Consider the following 20,389-nt stretch of genomic DNA (forward strand, 5'->3'; position numbering starts at 1 on the left):
TTAGTTGAGCCCTAATTCATTTTCGGATGACAACTTCATTTCCTTGTATTGTCGTCATAAGAATCTCAGGTTCTAGATGATTCTCTCTTCTCTTATTTGATCTGGTTCCATCTCTTCACCGTACCAGTGTCAATCACGAATCCCTTTGTTTTGAACCCTAATTTATTTAATACGCAACACAAGCAATCAATACAAGAGTCTCTTAGCATCATCGGCGTGGGCCAAATATGAGCGGAAGGAGATGTGATCGGAGGTTGAATGTGCAGAAAGTTTCAGCGGCAGATGAACTCGAAACTAAACTTGGATTTGGGCTTTTCTCCCAAGGGGAAACGCGGCTCGGGTGGCTACTCACGTTTGCATCAGTAAGTCACGTTTTGTGACTTCCCTAGTAGTTAGTTCTCTGAATACTGAAAACTTCTAAGTACACTCACTGATTGGTTATTATACTACGTTGTTGGCAGTCATCTTGGGAAGATGCCGATACTGGGAAAACCTTTAGTTGTGTGGACCTTTTCTTTGTCACTCAGGTCAGCTGTGGTCATTGCTACTATATTAGCTTCTTTCTTCGTATCAGTTGCTCAACCCTTTTTGTTTCTTTCAGGACGGCTCTTCTTTTAAGACTAAGTACAAGTTCCGCCCTTACTTGTATGCCGCCACCAAAGTATATATGTTCTCTCTGTACTCGAGTGTTTTCTTCCTATATGTCAACTAAACTGCAATGCCCTTTTTACAGGACAATATGGAACTGGAAGTTGAAGCCTACTTGAGACGCCGATATGAAAGACAAGTTGCTGATATTCAGATTGTTCACAAAGAAGATCTTTATCTTGTAAGTCACTAAAGCATAACTCCTTTTACGCAGTTTGCAACTACCTGTTGATTACTCGTTTCTTTCTCTCTATATAGAGGACTCATGTCAATTACATTTGCTACAACTTTTAGTTATTTTCCTCTTCTTGCAACTTCAAATTGAGCAGCTCTAGTAATAAGTCCAAAACTGATCTTGCTTCCATGTGCTCAAATCATCTATCTAGCCTGCCAAAAACGTTCTTGTAACTCAAAAAACGTTTGCTAGTAAATGTTTAAGTGTTTAATGCTTCTTCTTTAGTGGCAACATTATGCAAGATATGAACGTTTTCAGTACCTCTTGTTTGGTTGTCACTTTTGCTGACCTTTTCTTTGACCTACCATACCAATTTGAGTTTCTTGATTTCTTATGTTCATGAGCAGAAAAATCATCTATCTGGCCTGCAAAAAAAATATCTCAAAGTATCATTTGACACTGTGCAACAATTGGTGGAAGTAAAGAGGGATCTGTTGCATATTGTCGAACGAAACCTCGCAAAATTTAATGCACTTGAAGCTTACGAATCCATCTTGTCTGGAAAACGGTAAGGCAATGTATTTTTGTTCTTATAAATTTCCAGAGTTCTTACAAATTTATCCCTTAAAACTATGTTGTTCCTTAGTTATAATTTCCAAGTCTTGGAATGTAGAGAACAACGTCCTCAAGACTGCTTAGACTCTGTGGTGGACCTCCGCGAGTACGATGTTCCTTATCATGTCCGATTTGCAATTGATAATGGTAACCTATTTAGTCAAACTTTTAATCCTAGTTTAGCCCTCAAGGTTGTCAAAATCATGATGTGTTCTCGCTGTCCAGATGTGCGTAGTGGGCAATGGTACAATGTCAGTATTTCCAGCACTGATGTCATACTAGAGAAGAGGACGGATCTTCTCCAACGCGCAGAAGTTCGCGTTTGTGCATTCGATATAGAGACAGTAAAGCTTCCATTGAAGTTCCCGGATGCTGAATATGATCAAATTATGATGATATCCTACATGGTTGATGGGCAAGGTTTTCTAATTACTAACAGAGAGGTAACTGCTGCATACATTTGTATTGCATTGGATTTGATCTAATCAATGATGATATATTACATGATGGATGATGACCGTTTCCAAATCATAAACGTAGATAAGCTGCTATATAGCCCTTATGTGAATTTGGATTATTTTGATTGCATTCTTAATCCAAGATAAATCAGATATGATCCATACGAAATTATCCCGCTTGTTTGATTGATTGATGTGTGACTGTAAGACTTATTGTTGTGGACTAACATAACGTTTTGCTATGTAATTTAAAACATGAATTTTTTTTCTTAACAATTTTCCATTGGATATATCATCTCTGGTTGATATCTCAGCTCTATTATTTCTTTTAAATATTTGGGCCACTTCAATCTTGTTTGATAAAATTTGTAGTATTAACTTTGCACTTCTTAATTCAGTGTGTTGGCAAAGACATAGAAGATCTGGAATATACACCCAAACCAGAGTTTGAAGGGTATTTCAAAGTCACGAATGTTACCAACGAGGTAAAGTAAATTAGCTCTTGATTTGAATATTTGTATCAGAAAGATTGAGGTGCTTAGAATTAAGTTACTTTCTTGGTTTTGATTTGTATAGGTTGAACTCCTCCGAAAATGGTTTTCTCATATGCAAGAGTTGAAACCTGGTATTTATGTTACATACAACGGTGACTTTTTTGACTGGCCATTTATAGAACGGAGAGCATCTCATCATGGGATCAAAATGAACGAGGTATCACGTTTCCTTCACTGTGGTATTGCTAACAAAATATTCTGTCTGCATCAAATATATGATCTACTTGAGAAATTCTTTGTGACATTATTCACTGATATTTTGTTGTCACCTTGTGAATGTGCCTCTGCTTAAAACTAGATTAGTAATGTGTTTTGCGTTTGAATTCTGAAGTTTTCTTAGAATTGGCAAGGTGGCACTCATCTACCAGACCTCGGTTCTATTTCCCATCCCCAGGGCATAATGTTTTTTTTTTTCCTTCCATCGTGGTTGCAGGAGTTGGGATTCCGTTGTGATCAAAATCAAGGTGAATGTCGAGCTAAGTTTGTGTGCCATTTGGATTGTTTTTCTTGGGTGAAACGTGATAGCTATCTTCCTCAGGGAAGCCAGGGTCTGAAGGTTCATTCTGTTTCTTTCTTTTCGCCATTATTTTTCTTTTGTGGAGGAATTCATATTATGATTCTGAGTGGTGCTTGCCTCTTAACTAAATGCCAGGCTGTTACAAAGGTAAAACTGGGTTACGATCCACTGGAAGTGAATCCTGAGGACATGGTTCGGTTTGCAATGGAAAAGCCACAGGTATTGCTGATTAATTAATAAAATGCTATTTCTGTGTGACAAAGTTTTTTAGAATCAGAGCTAGTTGTTTGATGGCGCTGGAATGGGCTAGAGTAACATATTTTATCAAGTAATTTAACAAAACATTTAACAACGGATGCTGTAGTTGTGCAAGATGCTGCATGGAATTTGGAGCTTATATGTTATTTCTGTTTCATGTTGGGAATCTTGTTGCAGACAATGGCCTCCTACTCTGTCTCTGATGCTGTTGCAACTTACTACCTATACATGACATATGTCCATCCGTTCGTTTTTTCTCTCGCAACTATCATTCCAATGGTCCCTGATGAGGTTTTACGCAAAGGGAGTGGCACCCTTTGTGAAATGCTTTTGATGGTTGAGGTGACTTCCTATCTACTACAAAGATGTTCTGCTGTGTGGCTCATTCTATTAATTGGAAATATTTCATTCCCAGCACAGGCTTACAAGGCAAATGTTGTATGTCCCAACAAAAATCAAGCTGACCCTGAGAAGTTCTACCAAGGTAAACTTCTTGAAAGTGAGACATATATTGGTGGCCATGTAGAGTGCCTCCAAAGTGGTGTTTTCAGATCTGACATTCCAACCAGTTTTAAGCTCGACGCATCCGCATACCAGGCAAGTTATCTTCTTTATAATTTACTTAATAATGCTGGTTGCTGAACACCACTTTTTTGTTTCAGGTGAGTTTAAAGTAATCTCATATAAGGTGGTGCAGTTTATAGTAAAACGTTTCTAGTCTGTAATGGATGCCTGAGGCAAAAATGCTCCATTTTCTTTTGCGCACGATTGCTAATATACGCACCTATCTGATATTGGACACTTTGATTGCCAGCAACTGATCGATAACCTTGGTCGGGATCTGGAATATGCTATCACTGTTGAAGGAAAAATGAGAATGGATTCAGTTTCCAATTTTGATGAAGTAAAGGAAGTAATCAGGGAAAAGGTAATGAATTCCTCTTCTGAATTAGGATAGAGATTTAATGCTCGTTCCCTTGTTTCTCTTGTCTCTTTGAATGGGTGACAATGCATGCGCATTTCAATCTGGGAGAGTTTGCCTATACACTCTAAGAACCTAGTAAGTCCTTAGACTACTATTGTTTGGGCCTCCAGAAGAAATGTGTTTATCAAGTGTCCTTCACCTACAGTAGTTGTCACGAACTAGACATCTGCATGCTTTGATATTGTAAAGCAGACCATAGAACCTTCTAGGTTTCATTATTGATCTCTGCAGCTCGAGAAGTTACGGGATGATCCTATACGTGAAGAGGGGCCTCTTATTTATCACCTTGATGTCGCGGCGATGTATCCAAATATTATCTTAACAAACAGGCTTCAGGTACATCAAATATCACTTAAATGATTGTGTTCCATGTACAAAAGAATCACAATCATTACTTTTAAGATTACAAAGCCCGCAGATATATTATGTTAAGTGGTAGGTTTCTTCTTAATTGTCAGCCACCATCAATAGTTACGGATGAGGTTTGCACAGCATGTGATTTCAACGGCCCGGAAAAGACCTGTCTTAGAAAACTTGAATGGGTTTGGCGTGGGGTGACGTTCAAGGGAAATAAAAGGTTTAGCTTATATTATATTCCAGCTAAGTATGGATTTAAACCTTGTTGATATAGTCTTAAGATCTTAAATTTGTTTTCAAATGGTTTGACAGTGAATATTACCATCTGAAGAAGCAGATTGAGTCTGAATCTGTTGATGCTGGAGCAAATATGCAGTCTTCAAAACCTTTTCTTGATCTGCCAAAGGTGGAACAACAATCCAAATTAAAAGAACGACTGAAAAAATACTGTCAAAAGGTACTCTTCTCTCTCCCTTTCATAATAATATTCTCCGTACAGTGTCAATGTATAACGGTAAGTGTCATTCTGCTTTTGGCAGGCATATAGCCGAGTACTTGACAAGCCAATCACTGAAGTTCGCGAGGCTGGGATATGCATGAGAGAAAACCCGTTCTATGTGGACACTGTGCGCAGGTGTGTGGCTTTTGTTATTACCAATCTTATTCTTGATTGACTTTCTGTTTGGACGTTTAGTCTTTTTGAAGCAATCTCTTTTGAGGGAGTATACAAGTAATAATGGTGAAACTTTAGCCAAGTCCTAATTACTTTTCCACATTGCTGTTTTTTGTTTTTTTTCAAATTTTTATTGGTGTAATTATAGCTTTCGAGATAGGAGGTATGAATACAAAACACTTAACAAGGTCTGGAAGGGAAAGTTGTCAGAGGCCAAGGCAAGTGGCAATTTAATCAAGATCCAGGAAGCACATGTAAGTTATATCTTATATCCTTGGAACTTATTTTTGACTGATGGCTATCTGACATAAAACTTGTGCAACAGGACATGGTAGTGGTTTACGATTCCTTGCAGCTAGCTCATAAGTGTATACTTAATTCCTTTTATGGATATGTCATGCGAAAGTGAGCCCTCTGATTTCTTGCAAAGAGCCTGGAATTTACATAATCTTTTTGTATTTTGGTTGACCTGAAACCTGATAACAGGGGCGCAAGATGGTACTCCATGGAAATGGCTGGGGTAGTTACTTATACTGGAGCCAAAATCATCCAGAATGCTCGTTTGCTTATTGAACGAATTGGGAAACCACTTGAGCTGGATACAGATGGTATATGGTGTGCTCTACCTGGATCTTTTCCTGAGAACTTTACCTTTAAAACCATGTAAGGATTTAGATGTTTTTATGATATGAGATATTTGAAAGAGTTTTGTATTTTCCATATCTTTTAAGGCGGAATTACGTTTCTTGTCAATGGTTTTTTGTTTATTGCAGAGATATGAAGAAATTCACCATCTCGTATCCGTGTGTAATACTTAATGTTGATGTGGCGAAGAATAATTCAAATGACCAATATCAGGTATCCCGATCTATACATTTCCTAAAAGTAGTTTTTGAATGATATAACAAACAAGTTGAGTTTCTGAAAGCTTTTTGCTTTGATTATTGGTTTTGGAACAGACTCTAGTAGATCCTGTACGAAAGACATATAATTCACGTAGCGAATGCTCAATTGAATTTGAAGTGGATGGACCGTACAAGGTATGCCTTATAAATGCTATTATGACCTTTTTGACAAAAATAATATCTCTAACACTCTACATCCAGGCAATGATTATTCCTGCATCCAAGGAAGAGGGAATCTTAATTAAGAAGCGGTATGCTGTTTTCAATCATGACGGAACCATAGCAGAACTCAAGGGGTTTGAGATGAAGCGTAGAGGAGAGCTGAAACTCATTAAAGTTTTCCAGGTATCATTGGCTTTTTTTATTGGATTCTTGTGTTAACAAGCTTATTAAAAATATGGACTGCGTAATGTAGTAAGACGTTCATGATTTGGTAGTATACCAAGAAAATAAGCAGAGTTTGACTTGATAAATGTAGTGTCTCAAAAACTTGGATGTCAGCTAAGTTTGTTCTTTTCCTTTAATTTTACTTTATACTTGATGGATCTTTCGTTTTTCTACAGGCCGAGCTATTTGACAAATTTCTGCATGGATCAACCCTTGAAGAGTGTTATTCTGCTGTTGCAGCTGTTGCAAATCGTTGGCTTGACCTACTCGAGGTATATCTAATATCTTGAGAAGGAAGATTTATTTCTTCTTTACAACCGTGTTATTTTGCTCACAAGTTTTCCTTCACATTTTCTTCAGGGTCAAGGAAAAGATATTGCCGATAGTGAATTGCTAGATTATATATCAGAATCAAGCACTATGAGCAAATCGTTAGCAGATTATGGTCAACAAAAGTCATGTGCAGTGACCACAGCAAAACGCCTGGCTGATTTTCTTGGTGATACAATGGTCAAAGATAAAGGACTGCGCTGCCAATACATCGTTGCTCGTGAACCAGAGGTACATTTTCTGTCAAATTTTAAAGGAACTTTTTGTCCTTTAGGAAGTTCTCTTGGTTAGGAACGCTGCTGATATTTACATGATCTCTTATTCAAGAATGTTGCTCACGTCTCAGTATTTTACTGCATCTTGCTCAGCTATTCTAGCATAAGTGTCTCATTCACACTGTTCATAGTATCTTTAACTCTTATGACTTACCAGTACTTTTTCATGATTAGGGGACACCTGTAAGTGAACGTGCTGTCCCTGTTGCCATATTTCAAACAGATGATCCTGGTAAACATTCTGTTGTTTGAGTATGTATTGTTGCATTCTTAACGTTCAAATGTGATGTAACTATTCTAATAAATTTACAGAAAAAAAGTTTTATCTGCAAAAATGGTGCAAGATATCATCATATACTGGAATCCGTTCAATTATTGACTGGATGTATTACAAGCAGCGTCTTCATTCAGCTATTCAAAAAGTTATTACCATTCCTGCTGCAATGCAGAAGGTTCATTGTGACTTTACTATTTTTATCTGTGTCTTTGTTTAGTGTTAAAAAACATCTAACCACTTATATGACCTCTATAGGTGGCAAATCCTGTACTTAGGGTGCGTCATCCTTATTGGCTCGAGAAAAAGGTCTGTGACAAATTTCGTCAGGGAAAAATAGTTGATATGTTTAGCTCAGCAAACAAAGATCATTCGACAACTCAAGATAATGTAGTGGCGGATATTGAAGAGTTTTGCAAAGAAAACAGACCTTCCGTAAAAGGGCCAAAGCCAGTTGCGCGTTCATTTGAAGTCGATAGAAATCACTCTGAGGGTAAGCAGCAAGAGAGTTGGGATCCAGAGTTCCATGATATCTCATTACAGAACGTTGACAAGAATGTAGATTACCAAGGATGGCTTGAACTGGAAAAAAGAAAATGGAAAATGACTCTAACGAATAAGAAAAAAAGAAGGTACTCCTCAAGTTTATTTGGTTTTGATTTGGAACAAAATGTAGATCAATAAATATACTCTTACTGTGTATCTCTTCCTTGTGTAGGTTTGATGATCTAAAGCCTTGTAATCAGATTGATGCACACAAGATAAATAAAAAAGTCTGTAAGGGAAGAGTAGGTGTAGGCTCATACTTTAGGAGGCCTGAAGAAGCTTTGACTAGTTCCTATTTGCAGGTATGCATGACATTTGGTAAGACCTCATTATGTTTATATAATTGGCAACCATGTTAAATGTTGTCTTTCCGAGTTTCTCAGATAATACAGTTGGTCCAAAGTCCACAGAGCGGGCAATTTTTTGCTTGGGTTGTTGTGGAAGGATTGATGCTTAAGATCCCATTGACGATCCCAAGGGTGTTTTACATTAATTCCAAAGCTTCTATAGCTGGAAACTTCACGGGAAAGTGTATCAACAAGATTCTTCCTCACGGAAAGCCTTGTTACAATTTGATGGAGGCACGTCATTTACACAATACACATATCTTGCTTCTTGTATTTCTTCTAGTTAGTTATAAGTTTTCTTTATTTCTTTACAGGTCAATATTCAGGAAGATCAATTTATAAAAGAAAGCAAAAAGCTTGCCGCTCTACTTGCAGACCCCGAAATTGAGGTGTGTTTATTACCATTATTATTCAGAATCCCAACCTTTGAGTTCTATCGAATACCCTTCACATGCCTTGACTGTTAAACAAGAAAAAACCTCACTGTTTTAACGATTTTGACTTTGGCAGGGCATATATGAAACTAAGATGCCTCTGGAGTTTAGTGCTATATGTCAGATTGGATGTGTATGCAAAATTGAAGACACGGCCAAACACCGTAACACCCAAGATGGATGGAAACTTGGTGAACTTCACAGGATAACTACAACTGAGTGTCGCTACTTGGAGAATTCTATTCCACTTGTTTATTTGTATCACAGGTAGAGCTGAGTTCTACTTCTTCATCAAGGAATGTCTTGCTTGTGATTTTTTTTTGTCTCTTTTATTCTTTGGGCATATGCTATTTGGCTTCATTTATTGGATTCCCTAATATCTTATATTATGGTTTCCTTGTTTTTGCAGCACCTCAACAGGTCGTGCTGTTTATGTTTTATATTGTCATGCTTCGAAGCTTATGTCTGTTGTGGTAGTCAATCCTTACGGTGACAAGGAATTATTATCATCTGCCCTAGAGAGACAGTTTAGAGATAGATGCCAAGAACTGTCACCTGAGCCATTTTCTTGGGATGGTATCCTTTTCCAGGTAAGCTCTAAAATATACGATAACAGTCCTGCATTTTTCAAGCTTGTCTAATGCTAATCATCAGGTCGAGTATGTTGACCATCCAGAAGCTGCCACGAAATTTTTACAAAAAGCGCTCTGTGAATACAGGTAAACTCATTTCCCTGAATAAAATAGTGCAGCACGTTTTACGAAACCCATAATTTTTCTAATGCTGATCAGTTGGGCATGCTTTTTCCAATTGTAATTTGTTCCTGCATGATCTAGTTCTTCTTCATTAGAAAAATTCAGCAAGTTAATTGTCAAAAAAAACAAAAAGAGTGTGACAATGACGGATTTTGGACTTCTCTAAGACGCTCATGTCGGTCTGGTTTGAATTTTTCCCATTGTTACCTTTTCCTGCAGAGAAGAAAATTGTGGAGCAACTGTGGCAGTCATTGAATGCCCTGACTTTAACACCACGAAGGAAGGTGTAAAGGCCCTGGAAGATTTCCCATGTGTGAGGATTCCCTTCAACGACGATGACAATAGTTATCAGGTTCCTTGACTTATCAACCAATCGGCTTCATTCTTATGTTATGATGAACTTTAATTTGATCAAGTAATGCTAAATATGTACGTGTTGTGATGCATATAGCCTGTCTCCTGGCAACGTCCAGCAGCAAAAATAGCAGTGCTCCGTTGTGCTTCAGCAATTCAGTGGTTGGACCGGAGGATTGCCCAGTCAAGATACGCCCATGTAAAGTGGAAATGTACTTCTTCATATTAGTGTCTTTATGCAGTTATTGATATTTCCTAAACAACTGACTAGGTGCCTCTGGGGAATTTTGGACGTGATTGGTTAACGTTCACAGTAGATATCTTCCTGTCCAGGGCACTCCGTGACCAGCAACAGGTTCTTTCTTCCACTTTCTGTCCAGATAAAGAGTTCCACTAATCTTGATCTGTGCCTCCACAGCTTCAAAATTATATGACAAAAGGCTATTCTCTCTGTATCACTGATCTTTTTTCCATATCATTGAATTTGGTATTGTATTACAGGTTCTTTGGGTCTCAGATAATGGTGTTCCAGACCTTGGAGATATAAACAATGAAGAGACATTTCTAGCTGATGAGGTATGTCATCAAATTGTTTATATTTTTTCTCTTTTTCGTTTATGTGAATTTTTCTTTTCTTTGTTACAGTTACAAGAGACAAGTTTGCTATTCCCTGGAGCGTACAGAAAAGTGTCTGTGGAGTTAAAGGTCATATAACCCTTTTTCCTTAATCGCGCGTGCTTTTTGGAATTTTATCCTAAACAACATATATGCATCATGCAGGTCCATAGATTAGCTGTTAATGCCCTTCTGAAAAGTGACCTGGTGAGTGAAATGGAAGGAGGCGGCTTTTTGGGTGTGAATTCTAGAGGAAGTAGCTTAAACGATAATGGCAGTTTTGATGAGAATAATGGATGCGCGCAAGCATTTCGTGTCCTGAAACAATTGATCAAGCGCTTGTTGCATGATGCGTGTAATTCTGGCAATATATATGCTGATTCCATTTTGCAACATCTGTCTTGGTGGCTCCGCAGGTATCATTATATCATATTCAATTTATTCTTGACTTGTTAGATACCAATCAGTAATTTCATATTTTACGTAGCCCTTCCTCAAAGCTTCACGATCCAGCTCTCCATCTCATGCTTCACAAGGTAAATGACATTTGATGTTTTGTGCTTTTAATATGGTATAAATAGGTTGTCTGAATCTTTCTCTATCAACTCATTTAGTCGAATCTGTAGCTTACAAGTTATATCTCCTTGCTTCAGTATCCCTGTCATAACTCATAATTTCCTAATCCACGTCTTTTGCATTCAAGATTTCTTAATCCATTTGACATATTGCGGTTTTTCTCAATATTGTAGGTCATGCAAAAGGTGTTTGCGCTGCTTTTGACTGATTTGCGGAGGTTAGGTGCTATAATAATATACGCAGACTTCTCAAAGGTCATTATCGACACAGGGAAATTTGATCTATCTGCTGCAAAGACTTATTGTGAAAGCTTGCTCACAGTGATGGGGAGTAGGTTGGTTTTCTTCATCCCCAGTATATACTTCTATGACTAAATCTCTAATGGACATCATTTTCATGTCTTACGCTTTGCCACCGACAGAGATATCTTTAAGTTGATCTTGCTTGAGCCGGTTCACTACTGGCACTCGTTACTTTTCATGGACCAGGTTGGCGTTCTTATGTCTTATACTTCGCTCTTGTATTATCTTTTCAACTACATGGTTAAATGAACTACAACTGACAAGTAAAATCTACTAGTTTTCCATCTACCTTCATGAGTTCTTGTGTTACCTTTTTCATGATATTTTTCTCTTATCGTGACAAACCATTTCCTTAACATTGTAGCATAACTACGCTGGTATCCGAGCTACCGGAGATGAAATTTCAGGTAACGAAGTTACTATTGAACCAAAGTGGAGCGTTGCACGGCATTTACCCGAGTATATTCAGGTTTGCAGACAGATGATCCCTAATGTTCATTATTAAGCTAAGCGGCGTGGACCATTTCATCTTGAACGCTCATGCATCTCATCTATCTTGGCAGAAGGATTTTATCATAATTGTTGCCACGTTTATATTTGGCCCCTGGAAATTTGCATTAGAGAAAAAAAGGGGCAGTGCAGAGAGTTTAGAGGCAGAGATGGTAGAATATCTCAAGGAACAGGTACCCTTAAAATCAGTTTACGTGGTTTTTTGTTTCATTCACTCAAATTTTTTGCCTAATATATATATCTTCACTTTATGCAGATAGGAACCCGGTTCATAAGCATGATTGTTGAGAAGATTGGTAATATCAGGTCACACATCAAGGATATAAACGTGTCAGATGCATCTTGGGCTTCTGGTCAAGCTCCCAAAGGAGATTACACGTTCGAATTTATACAAATTATTACTGCTGTTCTGGCTCTTGATCAAAACGTTCAGCAAGATGTTCTGGTATATTCTCCATCTTTACCTGATGCTGGTTCAGTTGGATAACCATATGGATTCACAGTTGCTATCAAGTCTGAATGAATCTCTCTCAGTTTTTGGTTTCTCATTGAAGCATTGTTTGTCTTTATGGTCTGAGAGCCTCTCTGTATCTGATTTCATTCACCATTCCAACCTAAACTTTTGGAAATTTGGTTCTTTGGTTCTTGAAACTATGTTTAGCAGTAAAGCTGGATAACTGATTTCTTCTGTGTAGGTAATGAGAAAGATTCTGTTGAAGTACATTAAAGTAAAAGAATGTGCTGCTGAAGCCGAATTTATTGATCCTGGGCCATCCTTCATCTTACCCAACGTGGCTTGCAGGTATTCTTAGCAGCTGTATGCATTGTGGGTGATTTGCTACATCTAATTAATAGATAAATAGCTTTCTGAAGTCCACTTTTCTTCGAGCCACTAGCTTATTAGAATAACAAAAATCCCATGCTTTAGAGAGTAGAGACTTCCTTGCACACCCCTTTCTGTGATCGTGGTGTAACCACTGAATCCCAGACAATAATGTACTTGTACTTTTTTTTTTAGTCTATCAAAGGCATACCTATTGTGTTTCAAAGACTTGACTCTCTTGCAGGAGTAATCAGTAAGACAGCTGTGAATGCCTATTGTTAATTTTCTCTTTTCTTTTCTCGTTGCAGCAACTGCGGTGCCTACAGAGACCTAGATTTCTGCAGAGACTCAGCTCTCTTAACAGAAAAAGAATGGTCATGTGCGGATCCGCAATGTGTGAAGATATATGACAAAGAGCAGATAGAGAGTAGCATTATCCAGATGGTGAGACAGAGGGAAAGAATGTACCAGTTGCAGGATCTAGTGTGCAATAGGTGCAATCAGGTGAAAGCCGCTCATTTGACAGAGCAGTGTGAGTGTTCTGGATCCTTTAGATGCAAGGAGAGTGGTTCAGATTTCCACAAGAGGATTGAGATTTTCTTGGATATAGCAAAGCGCCAGAAGTTTAGACTGCTAGAAGAATGCATCTCCTGGATTTTATTTGCCACCAGCTGTTGACAAAACAATACACGGAAGACAGCATTCGTGTATCAGTAATATTTAAAATGGAAAACTTCTGACATAATTAACAAAGCCAAAAAATATTATGATTAAATCGTTCTTTCCTTTTGCACAATTGTTCAAGCTTAATTACAAACAAGTCATTACGAACAAGACTTTTGAACATAGAAAACAAAGCCAATGAAAACTTCATTTCAGCATAAGCTATAACATAAGGACTGATAATCTTAATGAAAGAGCAAAAAAGAAAAGCCAATGAAAACTTCATTTCAGCATAAATTCAGTCTTCAACAGTTTCTATTATATGTTGTCAGTTGGAAACAATCATCATATTCCAAAGTATATTAGGAGAAATAAACATCTACCGTCGAGCTTTGAATTCTTGGTTATAGCATTTAAAACTAATTACTTCAAAATCTAAAAGAAATGTGATTTTTTGTGTTGCTAGTTTTAAAAACTTGATACGTAAAATCGATGAATAAACATAATTATATATTATATTATGTTCCAAACTAATCCATGAGTAGAATCAATTACTCTAAACAGATGAATAAAATAAAAAGAGGAGGATTAGTTCATTCTAGCCATATTCAGTAATTCAGCTTTTCTCATTAAGACAACTTTAACTAAAATGCTATTGAAGTTAATAATTTCGAGAAAAATCCATTTTACAAATAGCCAAAGACAGAATATATAATAAAGACATTTCTTCTAACTTCACTTTAAAGTTAAAGTGGTGTTTATTCATCGGGAAGGAAACTGTGTGGCTGATAGAATTGCAAAAGAGTCCCTTTCGTTTTTGAATTATGACTCTAAATTGTATTCTACAATGCCTCTTTGGGTTAAATCCTTTGTGGATTCAGATACAATGTAATCTTTCATTAGTTAATGTTTAAGTTTGAAGTTGAGCCAAAAAAAAAAAAAAAAAAAAAACTTCACTTTAAAGTTAACTTGTCCAAATAAAATTAATTCCCCATTCCAAAAAACATTGAGTGCAATCTCAGATCAGATCTAATCACATTCCACCAGATGCTCACCACCAACACTCTCGCCGTCCTCCTCCTCCTCTTCCTCAGTCTCTGCTCCGGGCAGTCACCTCCGGCACCGGAACCCATCGCCGCCGATGGACCTTCATCTCCGGTTAACTGTCTAGTATCTATGCTAAACGTATCAGACTGCTTCTCGTACGTTCAAGTGGGAAGTAATGAGATCAAGCCTGAAGCTGCTTGTTGCCCGGAGCTTGCTGGGATGGTTCAAAGTTCGCCGGAGTGTGTCTGTAATCTTTACGGCGGCGGCGCATCGCCGCGGTTTGGAGTTAAGCTTGATAAACAGAGAGCTGAGCAACTTTCAACTATCTGTGGTGTGAAAGCTCCATCTCCTAGTTTGTGTTCAGGTACATTTACTCATTTGGTACACCTACTTTTTCTATGTAATTTGGACTGTCCGATTCGATTAAACTCAATCCAACGGCTTAGAGATATACCTGACAGTTTTGTAATTAATTAATTGATTAATCATTTGTTTCGTTCATTAGTAAATGTTTGCAAAGTCTTGAAATAGGAAATAATTGATAGATTGAGAAGGATTAAACTAAAAATCAGTCCTTTAATTAACTCAAATAAATATAACAGGCAATAAATTTAAATTTTACATCTCTATAATAAAACAAAGAAGGAAACTGTTGAGTCTTTGGAAATAATTTTTGTTTTCTTTAAAATAATAATAATAATTTTTGTTTTCTTGGTTAATAGTTTTAGGTTTTCCGACGATCTCGCCGGCCGGAAGTGAAGATTCATCTTCAGGTAGACTTATCATTTTCATATTCTTAAAGTCATATATAAGAAGTACTCAAGAACTAACTGAAGATCGAGATTTAGTTTGTCCCAATTGATTATCTCTTAATAACGTTAGCTAGGTGATAAAATTTCAGGTTCTGAAGGATCGGATAAAGATAAGAAAAATGGAGCTATGACTACTAAATATTGTGGAGTAGCTTTGAACTCATTAGCCTTACTATTATTGTTCACGTTTCTTTCTTTAAGTTAAGCAATACATAACCTCACTAGGTGATAGGTGATGAAGCATATATTATACTATCTTCTCCTTTTTTGTAATTCATCGTACGAATCTCATATGTGTTTCTTATGGAACTTGGATTCTATTACAACTTTATATATAGTTTATTGAGCTTAAGTTCTGGGTGTTATTCAAGCTAATTTCTGACTACATAGCAATGCAACATGAAGATATGTCTGAGGCCGAGCCAGCCGAGACAATTTCAATTCTAAGATTCTGAATCTTTCTAAATATAACTCAAAATCGAACCATTAGTTGAGTTTTTGTCTTCTCCAATAACAAAGTTTCTCGTGTTAATATATATTATAAATTTTAATATTGCATACATATATCTTTCTCAGTCATACGCTAGAAATCTTAAAATTTATATAAATTTGGATGGAATGAAGAAAGATGTAGATGATGGACTTGTAAAATATGTAAGGGTGAAGAATTCCAATCAAGCCAACTAGACAAATGAACTTTTATGATCGAATAAGAACTAAACATGTTGTATAAGTATCTTTATACATTAACACAATATTATTATGTTTTATATATATATATATATATATTGTAGGAATATGTACTCTAATTTTTTTGTTTTATAATTATATGCTTCTTGATATCTATGAGCCTTTTTACAATGTATATATACATTACCAAAGGTTTTTAAAAAATTGAAGAAACACTTTTTTGTTATATAAATTATATAGTTTGAGAGAAGAGAACTTGATGATCTAAATAATTACTTTTTAATATTTGACAACCAGATATGATATAAGCATAATTTATATTATTACATAAAACAAATAAACTAATTTTTATTGAATATGTTTAAAGAGAAATATCATAACTCTGAAGGATCAAAACTTCCAAGATAAAACATCTATATATACAATTTTTGCAGCCATTTTGTAAAATAAATCCTGGAGTTGGAACTTATTTACAATGGCTGTCACTGGCTTTTATTTATTTATTTTCTTTTGGCAATAAATTGATTAACAAAGAAAAAATATTTCAAATATATTCCAATCCCATATATCACGCAGATTTCTCCAAAATTTGAATTAGATTTCGGAAATTATTTAAAACAAAAAATATTTGACAAACCAAAATACAATTGCAATCCCTTAAAATGAGCAAAACGCACATAAATACATTTCTTATCAGTTCACTAAATCTTATTTCTCCAATATTTGAATTAAATTTCGACAACTATTTAAAACAAAAATTTGTTTGACGAACTAAAATATAATTGCAATCCCGTAATTTTTTTTTTTAAATTAGCGGTGTACTACAAAAAATTTTAACGGGACGGGTTTGGCAGAACGGGTTTGGAAGGATGTTACTTAATAACAATTGTAAACTATAAAATATAAATATTTTATAGATAAATATAATTTACAGACTTTTATATATACTAATTTTAAAAAATAATTGTCTCCGCGGTGTACTGCGGGTTATAATCTAGTGTTTCGTATTGTTGGACTATACAAAAATGAAGCTCTAACATATTTCGTAGAACAATTTTGGTAAACAAAATTTATAATTTAACATGGCTGAGTGCAATTAAACAGATCCATATATAACAACAATTTTTTTTATAAATAAAAATTTATAAGGAACATGTAAGGTCTTATTTTACTTCAAGTTTTTGTAGATAATGAGACAAATTTAAAACTCATAGTCCTTTCAAAAAAATTGTGTGAGAGATTAGAAAAATATGCACTATATTGTACTTCCAAGTTCCAACTATGAAGATACAACAAGCCCTCAACAATATGCTTTATAAATTTATGTCTCATTTCCCAATTCAAGAAATGGCTTCGAATTCCACATGCAAAAGTTTATTATTAGATTGAAATCATTTTATCAAGTTTATAGCTAGCATAGAAAAGAGTGTAAAAAGTAAAAACTAACTAAAAATATAATTACTTAAGCTAGCGTTTTCTGAACAACATTATTTTTTTTGAACAACATTCTTTTTTTTATGTTGGGGTGTTATGTTTATTATAATGATTTGTTTTATATGCAAATTTTAGTACATTTTATTTTCCTTTGAGAATCATGCAAATAGGTAAATAAGAATTAAGAAGTAAACATTTGGCCAGCATAGAATCCAAGAGACAGCAACAGAACCGCAGCTGCGGGAACAACCACACCAGCCGTAAGTGCTGTTCTGTTATTCTTCATCAGTGCCACATATCCTCCAAGATTCTCCTTGTATTCATTCACTTTACTTCTGTAATCTTGGTTAAGAGCTTCTTCGTTCTCTCTTGCTGGCTTTGGTGATTGAATCTTCTCGGCCTGTTTTTCTAGTTCCGTTTCATTCTCTCTTGTTTCCTTTGGTGGTTGGACCTTTTCTTTCGCTGACGGGCTAGGAAGGTTGGGGTTTTCTTTAGGAACTGGAGGAGGTTTTGTGGCTGTACCAATAGGTGAAGGTTGTTTGCCCATTGGCTCGGTTCTAGGAAGCCTCACAACGAGATTTGCGCCTTCGAATTTGGCAGAGACGGAGTCGACGTCGATGTTTGGCGGAATAGGAAACTCTTTGCGGAAACGGATCCATTTGTTGGCTCCTGCTGGACGATCTCCCATCACTCTCAGCTTCCTCGTGGTGGTTACTTGCACCTTAAGCTGCTCTTTCCTAAAACCTGTTTATTTCAAGAACCGTTACACAATTCAAGAACCGATTAATAAACCAAAATCAAAACGAGAACAATGCTAGAGTTTGTTGAGAAATCAAACCTGGAAGGTAAATAGTGAGAGCTTCGAATCCTTGTTCAGTTTTCCAATTTGAGAGTGGCTCAAATTCATCGTAGATGCGATTAGCATTAGCATGATCAGAAATTCTTTCCATCTTTTATAATTTTCTTGGTTTGATGTAGAATAAGAGGATTTTGTGTGTATGTTGATACAAGAGAGTATCTAAGCGATTTCATTATATACCAAAGAAAAGATGAATTTTCTAAGTTGTTTTCTTTGATATTGGGTTATTCCTTAACTTTGCCTATCTATTATGATTCCTTTCTATAAAGTTCTTTCCTTTTTATATGCATTTTTACAACTTTATTTTCCAATTCTCAAAAAAGTGAAGTAAATGAAATTTTAAAAATAGGAGAAATGCTTTGCTTTGTGGAGATGGCTTCATGTAGAGAACAAATAACAAGTTTATGTTGTTGTTAATGTATCTCCTAAGTTTATTAGACAACGTGCAAAAAACATCTACAACAACAAACCCAATTTCACGTCTCTCCCAAGCATTTTACTATTAAGAAGATATTGTTAAGTTTTTTTTTTTAAATGAATGTTAAATTTAATCAACCAAAAAAAAACCATTGTACAATATATGCATCCTTAATTTGAATGTTTATAAAAATTTAACTAGACTTTAGAGCAAAAAGAAGAAGACACTTAGAGATTAGCTTCTTAAGTCGAACCAAACCCGCAGACCATCTTCAAGCTTGCGTGAGCCATACCGTAATAGTTTTTTATTCCAAAAATATAGTATTCAAATTAGTCCTTATTTCACTAGAAGGCAGAAGCAATATATATTCTTCATATTCAAAGTTGGAATCATTACAAATTTCCAAGTTACGTATTTCTATCATAAAGATATATCTTCTTCTTTTTTTGATAAGATAAAGATATATTTTTTTTTGTTAAACCACTACTTAAACACGCATATTACAATGTTTAAAATCAATGCTATAGCTTCACAACTTCTCAAACGTATATTCTTATTGTTAATTAAATAAAAATCAAGTTTTATCATAAATAGAAACAAATTAAGAGCAAAAATGATAGCAGCGGCAGGTCTTAGGAGGCAGGCAAAGACTAGCCACGGGCTTCTTCAACTTCTCACATGCAGATTTACATTCCGTAAAAATACATTTTCCAGATTTGTTAGGAATAACAGTATGGCATTGTTCTCGTTTCACTTGTTGCACATTTCCCATTACTCCTGTTTGTGTCATATTTAGAACATGTCTTAGTAAATGTTACCATCACATAATTATGTATCGAAAAGCAATTGTTACATAGATTTTACATAACATATATAGACTATAGCTGAATTGATATTTTTAACAAAATTGTATAGTTGACAGAATGACCTTTTGAAGAAGTATCACAATACTGTCAATATATATATATCACAATATTCGTTATTATTTACAGTTGAAATATATATTTTTAATATATTAAGGCGAATTTCAAATGTAAATACAAACCTAACTCAAGAAGGATGAAAAACGTTAGAATGATGAGTGAAAGTTGAAATTGGTTCTTCATCATAGGTGTTATGAATGAATTGATGGTGTTTTGAAAGTGATAAACAACTTACATAGTGTACTCCTCCTATATATACTTTTTTTTAAGAAGTTCTATGTACCTTAAACCAAAAAAAAAAGGTTCTATGTACCTCACATTCAAGCTTATCTAACTTGAGCTATCTATCTCCTTAAATTTCGGTTTTACACAATTTCTATATTTTTCTCATTCTTTATGTGAAAGCTGTAGACTCGTTCGTTGTTGTAACACAATTTCCTATTTAAATAAAAACATTGAAATTTCACAAAGAAGGAAAAAAACAAATATAGCCACACATTCATACAATATCAAATCTCATATGTTATTTTTAAAATAATGTACATGAATAGCCGTGAGTGAAAATTATCATTGAAGAATCGGTGTTAGTCAACTTGTAGTTTATGCACGGAGTCAGATGTCACATGTCCAGACTCTAGAGTGTTAACGAGACTAAAATAAAAAGTGTTAACGAGACGACTTTACACAAGTAAAACAACGTTATTTTGATTATACAAAATCAAGACTATTGTTTTAGATATTTTTTTGTTTACTAGTTAAGAAAAATCAAGTCTCTATCTCACTAGTAGTAGTTTTTTTTTTGTCGGCATCACTAGTAGTTTTTTTTTTTTTTTTTTTTTTGTCGACGCATCACTAGTAGTTAAATACAAG

General features: G+C 35.4%; 4 protein-coding genes across 6 annotated transcripts; 2 read left to right on the forward strand and 2 right to left on the reverse strand.

The window, feature by feature from the left end:
- Positions 1-218: 218 nt before the first annotated feature.
- Positions 219-13,402, forward strand: TIL2 (DNA polymerase epsilon catalytic subunit; the record flags this gene model as incomplete). 3 transcript variants are annotated; one of them, NM_001336102.1, is made up of 49 exons in its annotated part: positions 219-362; positions 462-527; positions 602-661; positions 734-829; positions 1,231-1,391; positions 1,497-1,585; positions 1,664-1,881; positions 2,295-2,381; positions 2,473-2,607; positions 2,884-3,006; positions 3,103-3,186; positions 3,403-3,567; positions 3,646-3,822; positions 4,040-4,153; positions 4,442-4,546; positions 4,669-4,787; positions 4,880-5,024; positions 5,107-5,201; positions 5,389-5,494; positions 5,566-5,645; positions 5,727-5,903; positions 6,014-6,098; positions 6,200-6,280; positions 6,347-6,490; positions 6,709-6,804; positions 6,893-7,093; positions 7,312-7,369; positions 7,450-7,589; positions 7,670-8,083; positions 8,173-8,259; positions 8,341-8,538; positions 8,619-8,693; positions 8,815-9,005; positions 9,148-9,328; positions 9,393-9,457; positions 9,713-9,845; positions 9,945-10,046; positions 10,119-10,202; positions 10,349-10,423; positions 10,493-10,552; positions 10,628-10,878; positions 10,950-10,998; positions 11,212-11,372; positions 11,460-11,526; positions 11,705-11,809; positions 11,904-12,023; positions 12,107-12,295; positions 12,546-12,652; positions 12,982-13,402. In NM_001336102.1, the coding sequence occupies exons 1-49, from the start codon at positions 228-230 to the stop codon at positions 13,349-13,351; spliced, it is 6,426 nt and encodes a 2,141-aa protein (NP_001325161.1). In that variant the 5' UTR covers positions 219-227. The 3 variants fall into 3 exon arrangements, with proteins under 3 accessions (NP_001325161.1, NP_180280.2, NP_001325160.1); NM_128270.3 differs by having other exon boundaries at positions 10,502-10,552; positions 12,982-13,351; NM_001336103.1 differs by having other exon boundaries at positions 7,670-8,043; positions 8,130-8,259; positions 10,502-10,552; positions 12,982-13,351.
- Positions 13,403-14,080: 678 nt separating this feature from the next.
- AT2G27130 (Bifunctional inhibitor/lipid-transfer protein/seed storage 2S albumin superfamily protein) lies at positions 14,081-15,553 on the forward strand. The gene is made up of 3 exons (NM_128271.4): positions 14,081-14,747; positions 15,106-15,156; positions 15,285-15,553. The coding sequence occupies exons 1-3, from the start codon at positions 14,384-14,386 to the stop codon at positions 15,398-15,400; spliced, it is 531 nt and encodes a 176-aa protein (NP_565637.1). The 5' UTR covers positions 14,081-14,383; the 3' UTR covers positions 15,401-15,553.
- Positions 15,554-17,309: 1,756 nt separating this feature from the next.
- Positions 17,310-18,327, reverse strand: AT2G27140 (HSP20-like chaperones superfamily protein). The gene is made up of 2 exons (NM_128272.2): positions 18,158-18,327; positions 17,310-18,063 (listed from the first exon to the last, which is right to left on the reverse strand). The coding sequence occupies exons 1-2, from the start codon at positions 18,267-18,269 to the stop codon at positions 17,501-17,503; spliced, it is 675 nt and encodes a 224-aa protein (NP_565638.1). The 5' UTR covers positions 18,270-18,327; the 3' UTR covers positions 17,310-17,500.
- Positions 18,328-19,173: 846 nt separating this feature from the next.
- LCR9 (low-molecular-weight cysteine-rich 9) lies at positions 19,174-19,769 on the reverse strand. The gene is made up of 2 exons (NM_001036352.2): positions 19,642-19,769; positions 19,174-19,373 (listed from the first exon to the last, which is right to left on the reverse strand). The coding sequence occupies exons 1-2, from the start codon at positions 19,703-19,705 to the stop codon at positions 19,198-19,200; spliced, it is 240 nt and encodes a 79-aa protein (NP_001031429.1). The 5' UTR covers positions 19,706-19,769; the 3' UTR covers positions 19,174-19,197.
- Between the last annotated feature and the right edge of the window lie 620 nt (positions 19,770-20,389).

The sequence above is a fragment of the Arabidopsis thaliana genome, chromosome 2, assembly GCF_000001735.4.
Source record: "Arabidopsis thaliana chromosome 2, partial sequence".
NCBI lineage: Eukaryota > Viridiplantae > Streptophyta > Magnoliopsida > Brassicales > Brassicaceae > Arabidopsis > Arabidopsis thaliana.